Here is a 23054-nt window from a genome sequence, read left to right on the forward strand (position 1 = left end):
ATAAAGGGCAAATGGGCTGAGAGACCTCTATAGATAAGGCCACTTTTCAGACATTAGTTTGGAGTTTCCTTTCACCTATTGAGCTAAGATTACACCTGTATATTAAAACATATTTTTAGTTCAAGAAGAAGCTCTATGTAAGAAGAAAATATAAGTTTAATTATGTTTTTAGAAGTGGATTTGAGATTCCCTACTCAGAAGTACTTTTTCAAAAGAGAAATTTTGTTCTTTTTAGCATGGAAAATGGCCTAGTGAGTGTCCTGGAAGTAACATCTGTGGAATAGTTTAAAAAAGCTTCCTAAGTTTCACAGTGAAAACCGACAAGAGATTTTTCGCTCTAGTTTTCTGTACCAGGTATGAATTTGGCAAGCTGCATTTTTAAAAAACACTTCCAAATATACTTTGAAAGAGAAACCTGCAATAGAAATACTGACAGACTTTATACTATTTTGGTAGAACTTGGGTGCTGTAATAACATCTAAAGCACATAAAATATGTGACATTTGTAATTCCTCGTGCAGGAAATGCACCGTGGTAACATAGTGTGATGGTTGTATCTTGCCACTGGAGAGATCGCTCCATCTCAAGAGTGTATGAAGCTCTGTGATTTCTTCCTGGCCGGTGGGTAAATAGAGGGCTTCATCTCTTTATAGTATTCAGCTGCTGCTTAAATTATATGCCTGTCCACTGCATAACACCATGAAAACTTTGTTCATGGAAAACCAGTTGTAAGCAGCACTATCTTGTTAGGAATTCATTAATACTATGACCATGTTGATATTGAATCATTTCCTTATGAATGGCTGGCTGGCTGCCTGCTATTTGTGTCTTCCATCAGGTAATACAGGTAAATAAATTACTAGTTTCCTTGAAATATGCTAAAATTCCATATTTGTACTCACCATATCTTAGAGAAAATGTAGAATCAAACTTGGCACTGGCTTTAAAAAATGAGAGATTTGCAGAGTATCATATTTTTTATCGATGAAAATTAAATGGAGTAAGGGAATCATTGATCATGCCCTGAATTTCAGGTTATGAGCTGTGAGAGACAAGTTGCAAACCGGATAACCTAATGCAAATATTAGCAGCTTTAGCTGTATCTGCATCACTTTTTCAATATAATTGCCACATATGTAGTGTGCATGGGTTTGCTGAGAACTATGATGCCAAACGCCAAATCAGACTGGCATGCAAGTAGGCTACATGTTGTTTCTCTTTCTTGAGCAATAGTTCATCAGCTTTGTTTTTCATGAAACTGAATGTATCACAGAAGTTGCTGAGTGTGCTCCAGTATTGCATGTATTTTTGTACTTATTCTATTTTTAGGACTTTTAAAAATTGTTCTTTTAATGGTTTCAAATGTTTCCACTGCTTTTGCTTGCTTCTGCTTTATAAAGTGTTGCTTGTTTAATTTTTTTTCCAATTGTGCATTTCTGAACAGATTGGACGAGAGTTCCATTTTTAGTGTTTGAAGTTGCCATTACTTACAGTTCATGAAACTAAAGAACAGAGAGCAGCTAGGGGGTTTGGAGGGAATTTCAGCAGTTTCTCCTCATCCTGAGCAGCTTTTGAAAAGCAGAAAAAATACTTAAGCCTTAATGCAAAAATACGTAATGCTGCTTTTCTCAAGTATTTGTTTAGTACTGTCACTGTGCAGTATACAAGTGGCCTAGGTTCAGTTCCAGCACCAACTTAGATTTGACTTGAATACCATTCAAGAAAAATGTGTTTGGTTTTGAAGTAGAGGTGCATTCCCTGTGTAGTACCTGTGATTTTAATGCAAAATTTTAAAAAATTTTAAACAGAGCTGGGGCGGGGGGGCTGGAAATAAGGGCAGTTTCATCTTTCCAACAGCAGCTCTGGTGTGACCAGTAATAAATTTTAGTAGTTGCTAAAACTGTCTTCTGCCAGCTCTCTGACAGCCACAAACTACCACAAACTATTCCTGGTGCATCCTTTTTCCCATCAGAAGCTATAGGGAGAGAGTCACATGAGGTGACTATTGAGCCCTGTGCTTCCTGGATCTTGTTTATGACAGCTGCATTGCTAGAGAATTTTCAGTTGCTTTCGATTTCCTCAGTATCCTGATAGGAAACTATCAAAGTCTTGAGCCTTTCTGAAAGCATGTTTTGCCATGGAGCTCAAAAAATATGGATGTCTTTGTCACATAAAATATTTTCTTGACCCTCTTCAGACATCTCTGATATGCTACATCATAAATAGTTCAGCAATTCAGATTTTGGTCTAGATTAAGACAGTGTGCTGGAAAAGGAGAGTGGAAACACTGTTGTTTTGATGGAATAAGTTTTTACTTTGTTTTAAGAATTAATGAAGTGTGACATAAGACCCTTTAATATTTTACTGCTATCATTGGCCACTTGCTCATTTCTGATGATTTTTCAAGGTGGAGCTTTGATGCAAAGTCGTCTCAAACAATATTTGGTTCAAATACAGCTTTTCTCAAGTTCCTGTTAACGGTAAAAGACCCAGACGTAGCATGAGCCTGAGAGGTATCTCACACAAAGTGCACATGGGAGCAAGGAGATGCTGCCGGGTTTAAGCAGTTTGTCAGCCTCTGAACTGAAGACTGTTACCACATGTGGCATAGCTGATGGTATAATAAAAGCATGGGGTGTTATGTGAGACCTGGTCTGAGATTTTCTTTAGCATGCAGATACGCCAGGTGCAGCTTCTTCCGCGACTTTTTATGTGCTATAAAAGATCTTGCACTGGCATCCTATTAGGGCAGTTAAACTAGAGTTCTTCTAGTGGTAAATTCGAATTTGATCTGCCATTCTACAAAGGACCCAAGTGGTCAGGAGAGCTCATTCCAAAGAGAGTAATTGAAACTTTTTTTAGATATCTCTTACACCTGTGAAAGAAATATAATTGGACATATGTTTTTTGTTAAAGCCTATTATTAATTTAATAGCTAAAGATACTCATTAGGAAAAATATCTATAGAAAAATAAATCTTTCTGATTTGATTTGAGTTCCATTATAAAATGGGAAAAATATTAATAATTTAAACAGAAGAAACCAAATTTAATTTTGCCAGCCTTCAAAAGCACTTAATTGCCAAATACTTGGTTTTAGTTTAATGACAAAAAAGGTAGATACATATGTGTTTAAGTGTATTTTTATATTGCTTGAGCTTTGTGCAGATCTTCTATGTCACTTAAGGCAAATCATTATTAATTTCTATAAACTTCAGCATATGACATTATTGCTAGTGATACTTACTGGTTTGAGAGCCCAAGCAATTGTATTTTAGATCCAAATAATTCTTCTACACTAGATCACAGTTAGTTGGCCTAACATTTACACTGCACCCCTTCTGTAAATACACTCTTGTAGGTAACTATGTATAGATACTATTTTTAGAGAGATGTACAATAGATGATTGTGTTTTCTGTCAAGTAAATTGCCTAATTTCAATAGTGAGCACATTTCTGTGCTAAGGAGTCATTGAAATTAGATTAAAATACTAATGCTCCTTAGACACCTACGTTATTCATTTGCTGCAGAAGCTTTTGTAGTGAAAGTCCACTGGATTTTGCTGTTTATTGTTGTTAATAGGTTTATTGTTGTTTATAAGTTTATTGTTGTAAAACCTGTCAAGTACATGGTCACTTTCTCAAAATTTCATGTACTATAATTTTAACAAATTTAACTTTTGAAGAACTTAAAAATATCTTCTGTTTTCATCCATTTGCCAGCTTTCACTGCAGCCTGATAAGAATGTTTTTTTGTGGAATGAACTTTTAAGGCTAAAGATGCTCTACAGGGAATCTGATGGATTTTCCTTTCAACTTTGCTAATTCGAAATTAATTATCTCGAGTGTGTTCACATGGCACACACAGGACCAGGGGATCAGGCCCAGCCAGCATGGGTTTAGGAAAGGCAGGTCCTGCCTGACCAACCTGATCTCATTTTATGATGAGGTGACCCACCTAGTGGATGAAGGAAAGGCTGTGGATGTGACCACCTGTGTTTCAGCAAAGCCTTTGATACTGTCTCCCAGCATTCTCCCAGAGAGGCTGCAGCCCGTGACTTGGACAGGTGCATCTTTGTTGGGTTAAGAACTGGGGCCAGAGAGTGGTGAGGAATGGTGCCACATCCAGTATTCAGTCACTAGTGGGGTTCTTCAGGGCTCAGTTTTGGGCCCAGTTCTGTTTCATATCTTTATGGATGACCTGGATGAGAGGATTGAGGCCAAGGCCAATAGTGTGAGGTTCAACAAGGCCATGGGCTGGGTCCTGCTGTTACCACAACCCCACACAGCACTCCAGGCTTTGGGCAGGGTGGCTGGAAAGCCACTCAATGGGAAAGAGTCTGCAGGTGCTGGTTGACAGTGGCTGAGTGTGAGCTGGGTGTGCCCAGGTCACACAAGAAGGCCAATGGCATCCTGGCTTGGATCAAGAACAGCAGGACCAGGGTAGTGATTATCGCTCAGTACTGGCCACTGGTGAGGCCACACCTCAAATCTTGGGGTCAGTTCTGGGCCCCTCACTGCAAGAAAGGCATTGAGGGGCTGGAGCATGTCCAGAAAAGAGCAAAGGAGCTGGAAAACGGTCTGGAGAGTCAGTCATTGAGGAGTGACTGAGTGACCTGGGTTTGTTTGGCCTGGAGAAAAGGAGGCTCAGGGGGGACCTTCTCAATCTCTACAACTCCCTGACAGGAGGGTGGAGCCAGGTGGGGGACAAAAGGAAATGGCCTCAAATTGTGTCACAGGAGGTTCAGGTTGAACATACTTTGCAAACCCAGAAAAAGACATGGTTGTTTAGTTCAAAAATGTTTAAAGAATTTCCATGCAGGTACCTTATAGCTAGCTGTCTGTCTGTCTGTCTTTCTGTCTTTCTCCGTGAACAACATGGAAGAATAGACTATTCTGCCTGCAGTACATTGTGGTGTAAGGTTTGAAGATGCATCAAAGAAAGGCTAAGGATTCTACAACTAAACAACTGTAAAACAGTTTAAAAAGGCCTTCTTGCTCTAATTTAGACCTTTTAAAGGGTGCATAGCTTAGTTAATAATTTGGGGTAGAAGAAGATCATCAATTAAAGTGTCCTCTAAGAGTCTGGATTTTTGGGAGTCTTTTTTCTCACCTAGGTATATTGTTTTCTGCAGCTGAAAGCTTTGAATAGTCCAATAATTAGAAGACTCCTCTAATTCTACATCTCTCCTGTGTATTTTCCTCATTTAACATGTAACTTCTGTGACCTGTGTATTAAAGATAATTAGAGATTGTATGTTCAATTTAGATTATACTTTTACAGTATATTGGACAACTTATGGTACAGGCAATAGGGGAGTAGAATGGTGTGGCTTCATTAAGTCTAGTGTATTTTAATACCTCTTCCCCAAAGAGACTGTAGTCCATGTTCCTTGCTATCCAAACTGTTTTTTCTTTCTTTATTCTCTGTATATTAAACAAAGATTTTTCAAAGCAAGCTAAAATTGACACTACCCTATTGTCCAGCTGTACAAGTTTTGATATAATTCCAAGATTGCTTAAAAGAGGATTTAATAAAAACAACTTGTGACCATCCTGGTTTTGGACATGTTACTGCAGATAACAGGTTCACAGTATGGTTTGGGTTGGATGAGACCTTCAAGAATGTCTAGCCCAACTCCCTGCCATGGGCAGGGACACCTTCCACTATCCCAGGGTGCTCCAAGCCCCATCCAGCATGGCCTTGGACACTTCCAGGGATCCAGGGGCAGCCACAGTTTCTCTGGGCAACCTCTGCCAGGGCCTCAGCACCCTCACAGGGAAAAATTTCTCCCCAATATCCAATCTATATGTTATCTTGCATGTTTAATTCAACATTTTAACATTTTTGCTCTGAAAACAGCTTTGTGAGGGCTGTTTTTCAAGCTTTTTCTGGGTATCCAGAACTAGATTTGCATTATAGTTTGGTACTCTAGAATGATATGGAATAGAACAAGAAACAGTAGTATTCAGAAGTAGTGCCAAAGTTAATCTCTGTCATTCAAAAGTACTTAAAAATTACTAAAAGGGGAACTACTTAACATTTTATATTATTTATATATGATGTATTTGATTTTTACAGAAGCAAAAAATGAGACGTATAATCAAAAGTTGAAAAAAAGTATTTCTGCATTTCAGTAAGCTAAAGGATCATACAGAGTGGTGGTGGTAGTGGTGGTTTGGTTTTGTCAGGTTCACTCCATTTCCAGAAAAAGAAAATATTCTGATAATTCATTGAAAGCAGATCCAAGTTGGTTTAATGACTGTAACCTTTCCAGTAAATATAGATTCTATACTGTAGGGCTATCTGATCTTTTTTAAATATAGGTATTTTTTAAAGTGTTCAATACCTTAAGAGTGAATTAAAATTCTGTGTGTTATTTCCAGGTGCCGACTGTTCAGACTTCGCTATCTGAATCACCAGTGATGACCAGCCCTTCCCAGCGTATCCAGATCATTTCCACAGACTCCTCTGTAGCTTCACCACAACGCATTCAGGTAAAAATCCATTAATTAACCAACTATCACATCTTCTCTTTTTTTCTCCTCCTCCCACTTAGCTTTATACAAAAGCATGCTAAAGACTATGGAATACTTCCTTTAAGTTTCGTGAGAACAGATCATTTTTAGTGAAAACCAAAATTCTTTCTCCCTCAGCATTTATTTGTGCTGACCAAATGGCTGTATATAATAGTTACATTGACGGTGTAGCCAGTCAGGAGTATTTACAGGGGTTAAACCTAGTCTACACAAGCAAATCTCCTGAGCCCTGGCCACAGCAAAGGGTCAGACATTATCAACAGAACATCTGAGATCACCTCCAGGTACATTCTTCCTCCCACTTATTTAGGAGCCAGTAGGAGATTGACCTATTCAGCATAAAATTGGCCTTCAGGAAGGCTGCACAGTGGCTCTTTGTTAACAGTAGATAATAAAAAGATGTCATTAAGGTACCAGAATGTATGCAGTGGCAAATTATATAGGACTTACTAAATTTTAATGAAATACTTGTGCATATTGATATGGTTACTCTACCAGGCAAAATAGAGATCATGCTACCAGACAACTGTATCAGAAACAGAAACCTTCCATCATAAGAGAATCTTGAGAATCAGAGGGTGAAACAATAAGGCTGCCTGATTCCATCTTTTGTTGATAACTTTAGGGAGTAACATCTTACATAAAATGTGTAGGGAAAAAATGCATAGGTAAATGTTAACTGGAGAAAATCTCCTTAGTGACATTTATAAGAAAAAATTGGCCAGAGCTTCATAATTTTTCACTGATATAATTCTGGGATGGAAAGAAAGGTTTTAAAACATAAAATTTACTGTGGTCATTAATTTCTTCAATGTTTTACAGATTGTGACAGATCAGCAAACAGGTCAGAAAATTCAAATAGTGACAGCAGTGGATTCAGCTGTGTCTCCAAAGCAACAGTTCATTTTAGCTAGTCCAGATGGAACTGGTGCAGGAAAGGTGATCTTGGCAGCACCTGAGACATCTAATGCCAAACAGCTTATCTTTGCCACCACAGACAACATTGTGCCGGGAAGAATTCAGGTAAATACAGTAGTTTAGATAAACCATGAAATTTTGGTTTTAATTTTTTTTTTGTTTCTAAATTAAGTCTAAATCACTGTAAGACCAATTGCAGTACTTTTCTCATGACATGGATCAGACATACTAATTTTAGGCTTCATTGTTCAATCATAAATCTTTCAATCTTCACGTTCTCCATTGCACTCATCATCCCTCATTGTGTGTTCTCATTCAAGTTCCAAAGACATAAGTGAGTACTTAAGATAGGGCTTGTGAGAAGTGCCTGGATTTCTCAGTCTGCTCAAGATTCACAGATACACAGAGATAAAACTCACCTGAGCAAATTTACATGAGTTCATACTTTACATTCAGTATCAAGACATTGCAATAAAGCCATTTAGATCAGAAGCTGTCCTCTGGTATGTTTTTTTGTGGGTCTTGAGCATAATCTACACCAACAGGAGCTTTGCAAAGCCAATGATGTAAACAATAATCTACCCCTAGTGAAATTTGAGATTTCTTCCTAGCAGTCTTAAAAAAAAAAGAATGAAACAAAAGAAAAAGTGCCTGGTCCCTCTTGTTACTGTTACAATGGAGAATATTTTAAAGGAAGAAGAGTCATTTTTACATAAATATTTTTTAAATTGTAATAACAGTCTTTTAAAATTCATTTTTCCATGCTAAATAGGATATCTGACATTACAGAGGGGTGGGGGTTTTAATTTTTTTCTTGGTTAAATGGAATGTTCAGAACAAAAGTTTTGGAATCCAAGGCCTTTGGAAGCTAAACTGTTTCTATGATAGATTTCAGCTCCAGGCAATCCCCTCTGATAGTAGCTAGAGAAGAGGTAGATGGTAACAGCATCTGAAAGCCAACTGTCTTTGGCTAAAATATAGCAGCTGTTTGAGAGTATTTGCAAGAAGGGAAAAATACTGTTGATTGCACAAGTGAGGATACATTTGTGCTGAACAAAGCTAGCAGTTTTATTTGTAATTTGTTTTGATATGACTGTTTCAAAAGTCTCGGTTGAGAGTAAGAACTATTGAGAGTAAGAACTCCCATTAAATTGCATTTTGTACTACTTAATTTGATTTCATGTCATACTTTCTCATAAATTCAGTCCCCTCTTCTTAGCTGATACACCAATCTTGTTCTGTAGGCAAAGCTCCTTACCTTCATGTCTGGCTAATTACATCTTTTTGTTCTGGAATTTTGCTTTAGATAGTGACAGACTCCGCTTCAGTGGAACGTCTGCTAGGAAAAACTGATGTTCAGCGGCCGCAGGTAGTAGAATATTGTGTAGTCTGTGGTGATAAAGCATCAGGTAAGGAAGCATACAAAGTGGTATTGAAGAAACTTGCTTGAAAGGATGACTGGGATGAAGAGATGATTCTTCATGTGCTTTAACTGATTTTAGCTATGCTGATGGCAAAAGCAATTGGGTTTTTAAATGGAAAAATATACAAAATATATATTTTGTGTATCTATACACAAAAAATAGCCAAACTCTGCTTGGAAGAATATTGGGTTTTTTCCTTGAACTGAAGCATATGATAAATTGGCTGAAAGATAAAATAATGATTAAATAGCTCCTGGTAATGGAAAAAGACTACTTGAAGCATGTAGTCAAATTCCCCACAGTGATGGGCAACCATGAAATAAACATGTCACCTAAAAAAGTCTAACTACTCCATGAAAATGCTTCTTAGTGCTCTCTAACAAACTTAACACTTCCTGGTAGATTTTGTTCTACTACTATCACAAAACAAGGCAAGTAGAGATCACGTGAATCCTCAGTGTTCCAGATCCATGCACTAACAATGAGTCTCAAGATAAAATTTCTGTATTAGTCAAAGGAGTGTACTGTGCTTTCATGCTAGAGAGAAGACACCCTTCTGTCTCTTTTTCTCACTTTCTTTTACTTCTTTAAGCGTTTATGTAATAAAAAACAGTACCATGATTGATATAGACAGGAAATTTAAATGAAGATTGCATTTTAAATTTTGTTGTAAAATTACTTGTTTTCTGAAATTACTTGAGCTTTTAGCCAGTACATTCTCTAAATGTATCCTATCGTCTGTAACAGCAGAGAGAATTATGTCTGTACTTATGCAGAATGGGAGCTACCCCTTCATCGACTGCACATTCAAACATAGGCTTAGCCTTCCTCTCTTCTCTCCACTCTCTCACCAAAACCCCTGACAGTAGGTAAACCAGAAATATCTTGTGAGACTGTAATAATGCTTTCATGGTCCAAAATCTTGGTACAAATACAAAACAAATTTAAAGGTTGACTTAGTGTTTTACTTGCTTAAAATAAATATTTCTATGCTAAAATATAAGTAATTTCCACCTGGTAACAATATATATCTTTCCTAGGTCGTCACTATGGTGCTGTCAGTTGTGAGGGATGCAAAGGTTTCTTTAAAAGGAGTGTAAGGAAGAATTTGACCTACAGTTGTCGTAGCAACCAGGACTGTATCATCAATAAACACCATCGGAATCGATGCCAGTTTTGTAGGCTTAAGAAATGTCTAGAGATGGGCATGAAAATGGAATGTGAGTGTTAAGTACTCAATGTGATACTGTGCCTACTGAATAACAAATATGTGGACTACTACTTTCTAGTGTGTTCTCTCTGTTTTGGTATATGTTGCTCACAGGAAACAGAGCTTTTTGGCAGTGTCTAGTGCACCTTTCTTTCATCACCATTTTATGTCTGAGGTGCAGTAGTGGTTTGTTTTGAACCACGTCTCCAAGTACTGTTGTCTTTGAGGAGCCCAGTTACAGCCTCAATTAGAATGCATGTTAGAAACACATTGTATGTTTATAATACAAAATATTTGGACACGGATTGACACGAATCTGCGTCTAATATTCTGGTTTGAGAATCTGCTTTCCTACCAGATTATTTTGGCTTTTTCAACCAGTGATGGAAGTGGTTAGTCTTTTTTCTCCCCTTCTAAAATTTTTATGTTAATTTGGTTATTTGTGAGCTTTTATGAGGCACTGTATAAACTGTCATATGTTTTAAAATATGCTTTCATGTTTGTATGCAGTACTTCATACATTTCCAGTGCTAGCAGCCAAACACTTGTTTCAATTTATTTTTGTTTTCAGTTTGTATTACCTGTTCTTGAATTTAGCACTTTGTGAAACTGTTATGAGGTTGTTTTGTGATCTGATCTAAGCAGGAAAATTCCAACCACTGAGTTCAAGGGAGGCAGAACTTTAGGCTGTAAATAGGGAGATAATTGTTGTATCACTCTGAAACTCCAGACCTGTTGTGATGATTCTGGTGCTTTGCACACAATGTGCTGAATATAAGACAAGACGTTTGTACAAGAAAAACTGCTGGAGTTCCAGAAAGTAAACCTTTCTTAGCCCAGTACAATTAGGGTATATGTTTATTGACTTCACTGACTTTGGGTCAGGTTTCTGATTAACAATTACGTATCCATCACGCCAACAAATTTGATATACCAGCTTTTAAGCCCCTATATTTTGCTGATAGGAACAATATTAGCAAAAATAAAATCAGGAACTAAGTAACTCTTGCTGGTTATGAAGATAACTTTCTGTAATATGTTTAATAATAGTGTTTTAATATTATAAGGATACACTTTTCACTTTCTTTAAAAGTTACAAAGTAACTGCTTCTTACTATTTTTATTAAACAATTTGCTACACTAGTTTGGCACTTCAGAGACTGAATTTAGTTTGTTTCAATTCTCAAGTATAAATATTAGAGATAATGAAAGGGTTAGTTTTGGAACACTCTTCCCTGACTGGGTGCAATTAATGGATGTGAGTGAAGTGTATGTCATGCAGAGTGTATCCTCTCAAGGAATTAACCTGCATCTCTCAGGTTAGAGATGCCTCTCTTGACTTTTTCAGGGCTCCTTCTGGGTTTGCATTGTTTTGTGTCATCCAGAGTAGGAATGTGCCTAACATTTAGATATAACTCTGCTTCTAAAAAAAAAAACCCAACAAATTGAAAACACAACTGCAGAACCTTCCATCTTATAAAATGCCAAAAAAAAAAGGAGCAATATTTGATTCCAGTTCAGCAAAACTTGAAGCAAAAGATCAATCTGTGGCTTTCTTAGTTAAAAGTATATATAAATATATACATAACTCACAGATATAGTAACATCAGAGCCTGTGTTTCTTCACTCTTGGTATTAAATTTCCAGTTTTGCATTGAGCTGGTACACCATCATAACTGCAGGAATTTTACTTACTTTTTGTATTTTTTGTTTGAATTATTTCCTTTCAAATCTGAATGTTTCTATCTTTACGTAGCGGTTCAAAGTGAAAGAAAGCCTTTTGATGTGCAGCGTGAAAAACCAACCAACTGTGCAGCTTCTACTGAAAAGATCTATATAAGAAAAGATCTTCGAAGCCCTCTAATAGCAACTCCAACATTTGTGGCAGATAAAGATGGGACACGGTGAGTACCTCAGTTCCATGCATCTTCTTTCATGTTATTTGTGCATATTACTTTGCAGTCACACCTTTCTCTCCTCTACTCTCAGAGGGAACAGAAAAGAACTCTTATGCACACATCATCTGTTTCCATTACCAAGGCCAATGCAGGTTCTGCTTCTCATAAAAGTTTTCATGTCTGAGTACAGGTATGTGGTTTTCAGTTTAGAGCTGGCTCTTGTAGAGCCAGGTCAGAGCAGAGGCAGAGCAAGTGAATGATATTCAAGCAGAAAGCATGTAGGCTAATGCTGATGCATAAAACTAATGTATTCAGGGTTAGCACTTCTCTGAAATCAAATCTGCAGGTGGCAGACCCGGGCTTCCTTCTCCTAAAGACAGTAGTTAAGGAGACTCAGTGACTGCTGATTCAGATCCCGAGAGACTGATTTCAACAACAGCAGAACAGCAGTTTCCTTTTACTATATGGAATATACTCCAAGATGGTTCCTGCACTCTCAGATGTTTTTCATAAGTAGTGGGTGTGGAAAGGCACATCATTACAAAGGCAAGATTTGGTTTTTTCTGAATAGAATAAAAAAGAAGTCTAGGTTAAATACAACATTTTTTAAACTGTAGTTTACGAATGGTTGAGAACCACCTAAAAAACTGGATTTTTTTATTCAGTCTTCAAATAGGTGTGTGTGTGCGCATGTGTTTAATTTTTTTATATACATAATTTTGTTGAACAGATTACACTGCATTTAGGAAGTTTGGGCTGCAGGTTTCTTGGAGAATTGTTTTTAAGTGTTCTCATTTGAAAGAAGTATAGACACATTTGCTTTTTAGAAATCTCCTTGAGCTACAGATCCATTACAGACCTATAAACAATACTGTAGTCATTAAGTACCACTCTGTTATTTATGTAGGATTCAGATTTGCATAATGCGTGATAATTTGCTGCCTGTGCTTGTTCACAATGATAGCTGTTAGTGTCAGACCCCTTATACTGTAACGTCCTGCAGCCTGCACCTGTGTTATGTGCATTGGTATTGTGTTATGGACACTTGGAGCATCACATAAGTAGCAAATAAACTTGCTGACTGCAAAGACTTTCCACTGTCTCCATAAATTAGATACAGCAGAGGGGAAGGATGTTTGGTCAAAAAGCAGCAGAAGTAAAGGCAGCAGAGATTTTATGCAGGCCTTGATTACATGACTGTTTCTGACTATATTTTGGAATGTAAAAATATTTTTGACTTTTTTTCAGTGCTGTCCATTGTCTAGCTTGGAATGCAGAGTTATGCCTTCCTCTCAAGTCCAATGTAAAACTAGAGCTACTAAGTGACTTCTGAGAGCATGAGAAGACAACAACTTTCCTTAAAGCAGACTAAGCCAGAGCAAAAAGCAAATGAGAGGATATGCATTTGAGCAGTTGTCATTGTTTTGCACAGGAAATCAAAAGATATTCCAGTCTTTCTGTCTTTCAAGCTACTTTTTGGAAACTGTTTCAGAAAGACTTAAGTCCTGATGAATAAACTGTAAGCTTCACTAAATTATTTATTTAAAAACTAGCAATTCCTTTTACGCTGCCATAGGTTGTTAAACATTTGTCTGATTAACGTAGAATACTATTGACTGTCAGATGCCTTCTGCTTTTGAACAGGTCAGCTGGTCTTCTTGATCCAGGAATGCTTGTGAATATTCAGCAGCCTTTGATCAGAGATGATGGTACAGTCCTCCTAGCTGCTGACTCCAAGGTATTATTGTCTCACTTTAGTTCTGAGCATATCTATTTATTCATTCAGATTACTTTATCTATTGTACATAGTCTCAAATAGTTGTTGTTCTTGAGAAGATAAGGTTGTGATAAGTGTGAAGAACCATACGATTGGAGGTAATAAATTGATCAACAGAATCATGTCTTCTTTTGGCAAGCATATTTCTGCAAAAGGTCAGCCACAGATAGTTCTCCATATGATGCCTCATCTGGGACTAGGATTGATAATTAGAATAGGATTTAAAGATAATTGAGAGCCATTGTTCTTCCTGTATGCATTCAGGAGGAAGGAAAAGACACATAAGGGAAAAAGAACAAAAATATTAAAGGTGGGAGAAAATTATATATCATATATAATTATAATTTTGATTTACTAATATAGTTTTTCCTTTTTAGGCTGAAACAAGCCAGGGTGCCTTAGGAACACTAGCAAATGTTGTGACATCTCTTGCTAATCTCAGTGAGTCACTAAATAATGGAGATACTTCTGAAGTTCAACAAGAAGAGCAATCTGCAAGTGAGATTACACGGTATGCAGTTATATTTACACCTTATTTAGCAATTTGTGTTCTATGTGGTGTGTCCTTACACTCATTCATTAAAGGAATTTGGCATTGTAACACCAGACACAGTACAGATTGCCAGATTGCCCCTACTTTGAAACACAAAACCAATTATTTAGAAATCAGATTTGGCTCTTACCCTCTTGTGAAGAACTGTGTCCAGTGTTACAAATGTAGTGTTCTGAAGCTAGGCCAGATTTGATTCTTAGAAAAATAATAAATTACTAGTGTGTGACCTTGAAAGACTCTGAGAATAGCAACATGTCAGTGCCATTTTATTTCATAAGTGTGTTTTATGTATGCGTCTCCTGTGAAATGCTTGTGCCCTTAGCCCTGCTCTTTAGGAGTCTGTATTACTGCAGATTTATTTTTGGGATTGTTCTGCCATAAAATCTCCTGGTAATGTAGGTTTAGAAAGAGTTTGAAGTCTTTCTTTTCTTTATTAATGAAAAATATGTGAAAAAGGAGCATGGAATATTAAAATTTCCAGCACAGCTTGGGATTTGCAAGGCTGGGGGTTTTTTTGTTGGATTTTTTTGTGTGTGTGTGTTTTTGCCGGGGGAGCCAGGTAGGTTGAATTTAGCAGGATAGGTTAATAAGATAAAGTACTTGGGACCCAAAACTGTCCACTGTTTCTCAAAAAGAAGATTTTTAGAAGGAGCTTAACTGTCATGGTTTAAGAATGGTATTATCCAAGTTAATGTTCCCGCTTAAACTATGCTGCCACTTGCTCCCTCCTCCGTCTCCAGCTGGAGGCATAAAAGACAAAGATTATGGGTTGAAATAAGAACAATTTACTGGAAACAGCAATGAGACTAGCAAACAAACAGTAACAGCAAAATGAAACAGTAATAGCAACAATATTAATAACAAGAGGTATAAGACAAAGAAACGATTTACATGGAAAAGCCCCCAACAATAAACAAATACCAGACCCTTCTGTCCACTACACCAAGTGGAAGAAACCTCTTGTCCTCTGAAGAGAGAGAGAGAGAGAGAGAGTCCCTTTCCTGCCCCTCCCCTCCCCTTGTGGTTGATAGTATAGAATAACCTCTGGACCCCAGCCATGTCCCCTCCTGGCTACTGCAAAAAAATAACCTTGTCCTGGCTGGAAAAAGGACGTTAATTAAAACTCTTAAGTCTTTCATTTAAACTCTTCAAGTGAAGTGAATTAATATTTGAAAATACTTGACACTGCAATGTCAATTTATGTCAACTTCATACTCTTTATTTAAAGCAGAAAAAAATTTACAAAAAACCCTCCACCAAAAATCCATCTTGACAAAAAAAGCGTCAAAGCAGCACTATACCATAATACTGTTCCACTGGTATGAAACTGGAACACAAAATTCTTCTTTACATCTAAGCTCTGTTATCCTAAGAGAATTTACACTGATTTATTTGGGTAATGTTCCAGCAACAGCTTGAGTATAATGGAGACCAGGAACCACTCTCTCTTGTGTCTTACTGTCATAACGCTTTTAAGGCTCTGTCTGTACTGGGAGATCAGGAGTGCCTGGCCATATTTCATCTTAAGGGAAAGGAAATTCAGGTGTATTGTCTAGAAGAAAACCACACTGTTCTCCAGTGTTCCAAAAAATTGGAGATCAAGGATGGGGACAAAGACAGGGTCTTTGTTCTTCAGAGTATATCTGGCCTCTGGTAATCCCAACCTAACATGTGAGAAGGGGGGATAGTGAATGGTATGTGTAAGAGGACTGTTGTGGTTTAAGCCCAGCGGACAACTAAGCCTCCCACAGCCGCTCCCTCACTCCCCCCACCAGTGGGACTGTGGATAGAATCAGAAGGGTCAAAGTGAGAAAACTCACAGGTTGAGATAAAGACAGTTTAATAGGTGAAGCAAAAGCCACACACACAAGCAAAGTAAAGGAATTCATTCCCTACCTTCCATGGGAAGTCAGGTGTTCAGCCACCTCCAGGACAGCAGGGCTCCAGCACGTGTAACTCTTACTTCCAAAGATGAGTGCCACCACTTTAAACATCCCCCCACTTCCTCTTTCTTCCCCTTTCTTTATATACTGAGTGTCATGTCACAGAGTATGGAATATCCCTTGGATCAGTTGGGGTCAGCTGTCCTGGATGTGTCACCTCCCAACTTCTTGTGCACCCCCAGCTTCCTCACTGCAGGGAGGACAAGAAGCAGAAAAGGCCTTTACACTGTGCAACCACTGCTCTGCATAACAAATACATCTCTATATTATCAGTATTATTTTCAGAACAAATCCAAAACCCAGCCCCATACTAGCTACAGTGAAGAAAATTAACTAACCCAGCCAAAACCAGCACAGCACAAGACCCCTTTACTAGTACAAATACTAGGATAAAACTATCAGAGCAGGATTTACAGTAGTAAATCCTTTCCTTACAGGGGAGATCTTTTACCAGCAATATGTGGGCACATCTATTCCTTTTATTAATGCCCAAAGAGTACAGAGGGATGTAATGTAATGAATGTAATGTAACTGTAATGAAAAGCCTGACCTTGTGTCAGCCTAAAGAGTTCTTGCGTAGGTTTTATAGCATTTCATTTGAGCAATATGATTTTTTTAAGGTCTGAGGAAGCACTCTTTCATTGTTTACTTATTTATTATTTTTAGGGCATTTGATACTTTGGCTAAAGCACTTAATACCACAGATGGTACAACAGCTCATAACTTGGCAGATGGGATGGATCCTACAGGAGGAGGGAATATTCATGTAATCAGTAGAGATCAGTCAACACCAATTATTGAAGTGGAAGGACCCCTACTTACAGATACACATGTCACATTTAAGGTACGTGCTTCTTTAAATGTCTTATTAAACAAACTAATGCTTAAGATGTATGAGCTCCTACATAATTTCTGGTCTTGTATTCCCAATTAGCATTCTTTGCCAGTAGTAATGAGTTATTTAGTACAGTTTTACTTTGACAGCTTCTTGTCATACTGTTGATTGTGGACTATAAGAGTAGTTTGATTGTTTTTGCCAGTTATGCCATTGATGATAAAAACTGGTTTATGTCTGAACTATATGTATTGTACTGTACTTTTATTTTTTGCAGCTGACAATGCCCAGTCCGATGCCAGAGTACCTTAATGTACACTACATCTGTGAGTCAGCATCACGACTCCTTTTCCTCTCTATGCACTGGGCTAGGTCCATACCTGCATTTCAAGCTCTTGGGTAAATGGACATACTCTGTTTGAATTGTTTGCCTTTGAATGAATTTAAACACTGATCTGAACACTTCCCAGCTATTTTGAACTTTTTAGTTATGATACTGTTTAATTTTTAATGAACTATTTAAAATGTGTGAAGACTATGCAATATTCTCTGTTTTGAAGAATAAAATAGAAGATGGCAGAGGGGAGGATAACTACAATATCTGATATTACTGTGGTTACAGAAACTAAAGCCAAATCAAAAGCAAGCATTAATTTGTAGAAATTAAATACTTGATTATTATATCTTACTAAAGAATTGATGAACACCATTTCACAGACAACCTGATATGGTTTCCCGTAGTCTGTCTATCATTTCATTTTGCTTCTTGAAATATTTGTAATATGCTAATATCTGCCTTTTACTAAAATGTTTTGCAATTAATAAGGATTAATCCTTATTATTAATTGTTATAAATAACATAATTTTACATAGGGTAATACCAACCTGATATGCAAACTAGCTAGCATTTGATTTTCTGCTGTTTATAGGCAAGACTGTAACACAAGCCTTGTGCGTGCCTGCTGGAATGAGCTGTTCACCTTAGGCCTGGCACAGTGTGCACAGGTGATGAGTCTGTCTACTATCCTGGGAGCTATTGTCAACCATCTCCAGAACAGCATACAAGAAGGTATGTTGTCAGTCCTGCTAACAATACAGGGATGTTTGTATAACATTGCTCATGAGGTGTTTCCCCATCAGTGGCAGAATTGTTCACCAGGATCCAGGCGAAGGTGAAGCTTTCTCTTGCATAATTATGTTTCCCCTGGTGATCTACAATTTTGTTGCACTGACCTCACAGAGATATCTGTGGGATAGAAGTGTCCATAAAGGAAATGGGGTCTTCTATGCCTAACCGACATTATAGAGAAAGACAATACATCCTAAAATATGCCTTGGATGTGCTCAGAGAGTTTTCTTCCCATCCAGATATATGTTTTTTCCTCTTAGAATAATGATGTCCTCTTCCAAACCACACCAGACTTTTTCCTTCCAGAACCTTCCTTCTCCTCTTTGCAGTGGAAAAACACAGAATTTGTCAATTATCACAACAAGCATATTTTTGCAAGTATAATGGTTTTGGATACTACTGTAATGCAGTAATGATTAATGTATTCTGAAGTGCCCTTGAAGCATTAAGCAACCTATTTTCTTGACATTCTTAACAAGATTTATGTAATTTTATTTTTTAATCCAATGTCGGTCTGGTGATAAGGATGATGATCTCTAGATGGATGAAAATCTGTTATACTTGCTTTTTTTTCATTCTTTAAGGATGCTTCCAGTCAATAGGATTGATTAGCATGAAAATAATATTAATTTTTAAAAGGAGGAAGAAGCAATACTAGCAGCTTTAAACTCTGCAAATACAGTATATTACGTGAAAACTACCTTAAATTTAAATGTGCGTTAAAAGCAGTTATAGAATACTATTTGGTACCAATTATTTAATAATTTTTTGGGCTGTCATTATTGTGCATACAGCAAAAATTAGCAAACAGGTTTTTACTGAGACGTATTTTTCTAGAGCTGAAGGATATTAAATGTTTTTTCCAGTTATCCACTTTGTACATTTTATGGTTCTACAATCAAGTTTTAATCTACTTTATTAGCTTCATCATGATAAAGTAAATTAGATGGAAATTTGACTCTTAAATGGATAGCATGCTTTAATTGCTTTCATAATAAATATAGGGTTTTTTCTTGCTTTGGTTTTGGGTTTTTGTTTTTTGGTTGGTCTTGGCTTGTTGTTTTGTCATTTAAGAGAGCCTGGAGAGCCCCAAAATACAACAAAGTGCTGCTCTTTTCCTGCACAGAGAGGCAAAAGTTGAAAATATCAGTAGGGAAACCTGCACACTGGATGTTCTGTGCAGAGTTAGGCTTTTACTTTTTATCTGTTTCAGAATACACAGAGCTGTCTATTCCACCTCCATTCCAGGCAGTGAGTTTGGGGAGGAGTAATTGGTAGGGCTATTATAGCCTTAAGCTGGTTCCACTTACGTTCTCATGCATCAAAATTGTAAAAAAGAATTTTTTTCTATAACTTGTACTTGTGGTCATGCTGCATTAGCTGAGACCAGCCAAGAAAAGAGGATCGTTGGTGTTATTTATCTATTCTGCAAAGTTATCCTGTTGTATTGTTTATTATACTTTTAAAATTCAAAACAAAGTGAAGAAATTTCAGAACTTTATCTAGGAACATATTAGTGATGAGGCTGCTTAGAAACTCTGGAATTCAAGTTTGCTCTCCTGAGTTCTTCTAGACCATACTTTCCTACTTAATACAGCAATAAAAACATTACATTATGTCTATCTTCATCCATCTTGAGTAATTAAAAATTTGTATCACAATTAATGATTTAAGAAATGTAGATTATGCTTTCATTCTTATTTCAAGACTGCAAAAAATGGTTCTTCCATTCATTCAGTATTCTTATTGCAGTTTCAGAAAATAGATAAAAGAGTAATAAACTATGTCAAAGATTCAGTTTGAGGCACATGGGGTCTAAGCAATCCTATGCACTATTAGGTGTATAGACAAAAATAAAATTCAAGTTAAAATGATATGAAATACTAGCATTGGAGACTATGACTGGAATAAAAATTATTCTAATATGTTTTTCAAGGAAAGGCTTTATCTCTTGTGAACTGACTCACTTCTGAAGTTTGATAAAAGTAATTATATATTCAAAGATTTGTCTTAATGTATTCTCTAATGTTTTTATTCCTTGACTAGTTTGTAGATATACAGTCCATTACAAGGATTTCTATTTACCAGAACAGAAATCTATCCCTTCTTAGTTTAGCAGCTAATACCACTCACTTGTAACATATCTATAAATAAAACATATTTTTAAATTGAAATTTTAAGATAGTTTATGAATCCAGTATAAGGAATGTGATCTTTCAAATGTTAGAAGAATCTATGTATGTGTATTTCACTGAATTTACCCTGTCAGACGGGACAAAGACTATTTACCATAGCTAATGAAAAGTTCACTCCTAAAAGTACAGATAGAGGAGAAAGTAGCACTGCTATTACTGTTCTTGCATTCACTTTTGGAAAAGCTAATTCAATAATGTTTGAATTTAAAATTAGGGTTGCATGTTAGCATTTGCTTTGTGCTTCTGTTCATTCCCAGAATCACTATAGCCATTTGTAGAATAATTCACCATAATTTGAGAGTCTCTGCTCAGAGCAGTATATCACTGGAAAAAGTTTGGTGTGGCAGATTATGCCGTGCTGGCAAAATTACACAGAAGAGTTAACACTCTGTTTGCTAGCCCTGGGTCTGACTTAACTTTATAAATCTTCACTTTCATAATAATTCAGGCCATCCCTACATGTTAAGTGGTTTTAAGACAGCAAAAGACTTGAAAATATCACTTGACTTGGTTTATAAAACTTTATTTGTTAATATATTAGAAATGCTTGAGCTCAGATGAAATAGTAAGCAATATCTTTTTGTAGATAAACTTTCTGGAGACAGAATAAAGCAAGTCATGGAACACATCTGGAAACTTCAGGAGTTCTGTAACAGCATGGCCAAGCTTGATATTGATGGATATGAATATGCATACCTTAAAGCTATAGTCCTTTTTAGCCCTGGTAAGGAATTTAGTAACCATATCTTTTTAAATAATAAGCATTAATATGTCAATTTTTTAGCATTTTTTTAATCAGACTAATGTCTTGAGATGAGACTCATCTGTTAAGTTGCAGATTAAATGATTGTTTCATAATGATTATCACAATATGTGTTTTAAAATAACTTCAGAGCAACATATCCATGTTATTTACAACTCCAGTATATACATGTTTCCTGTACATCCACCTTAGAAGATTAGATTCTCAAGTTACCTTCAGCTGAGAATCTATGAGTAATAAATTATCTGGAATGTGTACTAGCAATATTAGTGGGGTAAATGGTGAGGAGGATTAGAAGAAATGCATTCTCAGAGTGACAAAAAGAAATTTGCTTCAATTTCAGTATTCTTAATATACTAATAAGAGGAATAGGTGAAATATGAGCAGAAATACCTATTTTATATGAAACTCCCACAAAATCTCAAAAACTGAATGTAAACAGGCTGTCTTCCATTTGTTACCAAAAGAAATTATAGCAGACAACTAAAACATAGTCAAGTGTTTGTGAAATACAAGAATTTACTCAAAGAAGACACTTGAGCTTTTCTGAAATGATTAGGTAAGGACATTAAAGAAATTGGAAGTGGCAGTCTCTTCAGCTAAGGTGGTAAATGTTTCTAGGACATACAAAGGTTAATCTAAAACTGCTGACAGGATGAGGAAAAGGGAAAGTTTTGCTCAGAAATGCATATTATTTATTTTAATTCAAAGGTATTTACAAAATACAAAGTAAAAGGGTATGTTGTTACAGGTGTGTTTGCTTGGGTTTGTTTTTTTTTTTTTTTTGCATTGATATTATTTTTCTCTTTGTAATAAACCTTAAGCAGAAGATTCTGGCGTCCTGAACTGTTATTTTGGAATTTTTTTTGTAGATTGTTCCATTAGAGTTAGATTTATTAGGGGTTTTGTTCAAGTTGGAAAAGCAAGAAACTATCCAAACTCAAGGTAGCTCTGTCCTGTTTCAAGGGACAAGCATTTTGGACACAACACTGAAGATATTTTGGCATAGTAAGATAGGTGGTATTTTGTGGGTTTGCTTTTGTTTTGCTGTGATCATGTGGCTGGCTGAGGAGCTGAGCCAGCTGGAATTAAAACATGAGACAGACTTGGGAAGATTAAGATATCGATCTATCAAGTAAGTAACCCTAGCTACTGCTTAGCCTGCCTAGTTAGAACAAATCCCAGAGGCGAACATATTTACATTTAAACAAGCAAAGTTAAAAACAAACTCAGTGTCATTGCCTGGTACATGTGTACAGGCTTAATCTTTGACCACTTTCTTATGGATACACACAACTATAGAGAGAAAAGTGAACAAGCTGTTTCTGAAGCCAGGAGGTAAATGTTCACCTGAGTGGTTTCCTTTGTACAGCTAGCATGTTAAACATCACAATACCAGAGAAATATTTCATTGAAATTAAATGTGAGAGTCTTACAAATAGATTTATTTCACAATGTATAGGGAAACAATCGACATACAGAAATGTTTTGTTTCTTTAGATCACCCTGGTCTGACCAGTTCAACCCAAATAGAAAAATTCCAGGAGAAGGCACAGATGGAATTGCAGGACTATGTACAAAAAACCTATCCAGAAGATACTTATAGGTATTTATTGTCTATAGTACCCAAAGTAATGTTGTGGGCTGTAGCTAACAAAAGTACAAAAATAACATCATTGATGTTTTTGACGTCTGGGGTTTGGGGTTTTTTTGACTGTTGATGAGAAAGAACTAGAACCTAATTCATATAAGCAAGCAGGTTTGTTTAAAGATACGTAGAAACAAGAATAGCTGTCTAGCTTCCTCCATGTAAATTAAATTTATTAGTACTTTCTTGGTTTTTGAGGGGTTTTTTTTGAGACTTTCATAG

The 23054-nt window shown here is 36.6% G+C and overlaps 1 protein-coding gene across 9 annotated transcripts in view; it reads left to right on the top strand.

Moving 5' to 3' along the window:
* Positions 1 to 23054, top strand: part of NR2C2 (nuclear receptor subfamily 2 group C member 2) — a 37665-nt gene that overhangs the window by 4324 nt on the left and 10287 nt on the right. For 4 of the 9 annotated variants that reach the window (XM_042012747.1, XM_042012681.1, XM_042012672.1 and 1 more), the window contains 12 exons: positions 6387 to 6497; positions 7362 to 7562; positions 8764 to 8866; positions 9922 to 10101; positions 11848 to 11995; positions 13634 to 13727; positions 14144 to 14277; positions 16929 to 17106; positions 17375 to 17496; positions 18027 to 18166; positions 21008 to 21145; positions 22685 to 22790. In XM_042012747.1, coding sequence (XP_041868681.1) covers positions 6426 to 6497; positions 7362 to 7562; positions 8764 to 8866; positions 9922 to 10101; positions 11848 to 11995; positions 13634 to 13727; positions 14144 to 14277; positions 16929 to 17106; positions 17375 to 17496; positions 18027 to 18166; positions 21008 to 21145; positions 22685 to 22790 — 1616 coding nt within the window. In that variant the 5' untranslated portion in view covers positions 6387 to 6425. Of the gene's footprint in view, positions 1 to 235; positions 355 to 521; positions 622 to 6386; positions 6498 to 7361; positions 7563 to 8763; positions 8867 to 9921; positions 10102 to 11847; positions 11996 to 13633; positions 13728 to 14143; positions 14278 to 16928; positions 17107 to 17374; positions 17497 to 18026; positions 18167 to 21007; positions 21146 to 22684; positions 22791 to 23054 lie in introns of all 9 variants that reach the window. The other 5 variants (XM_042012700.1, XM_042012690.1, XM_042012709.1 and 2 more) reach the window with 5 other exon arrangements.

This window comes from Corvus kubaryi, unplaced genomic scaffold, assembly GCF_017639235.1.
Source record: "Corvus kubaryi isolate FWS band 111438036 unplaced genomic scaffold, C.kubaryi_AGA036_p1.0 136, whole genome shotgun sequence".
Lineage (NCBI taxonomy): Eukaryota > Metazoa > Chordata > Aves > Passeriformes > Corvidae > Corvus > Corvus kubaryi.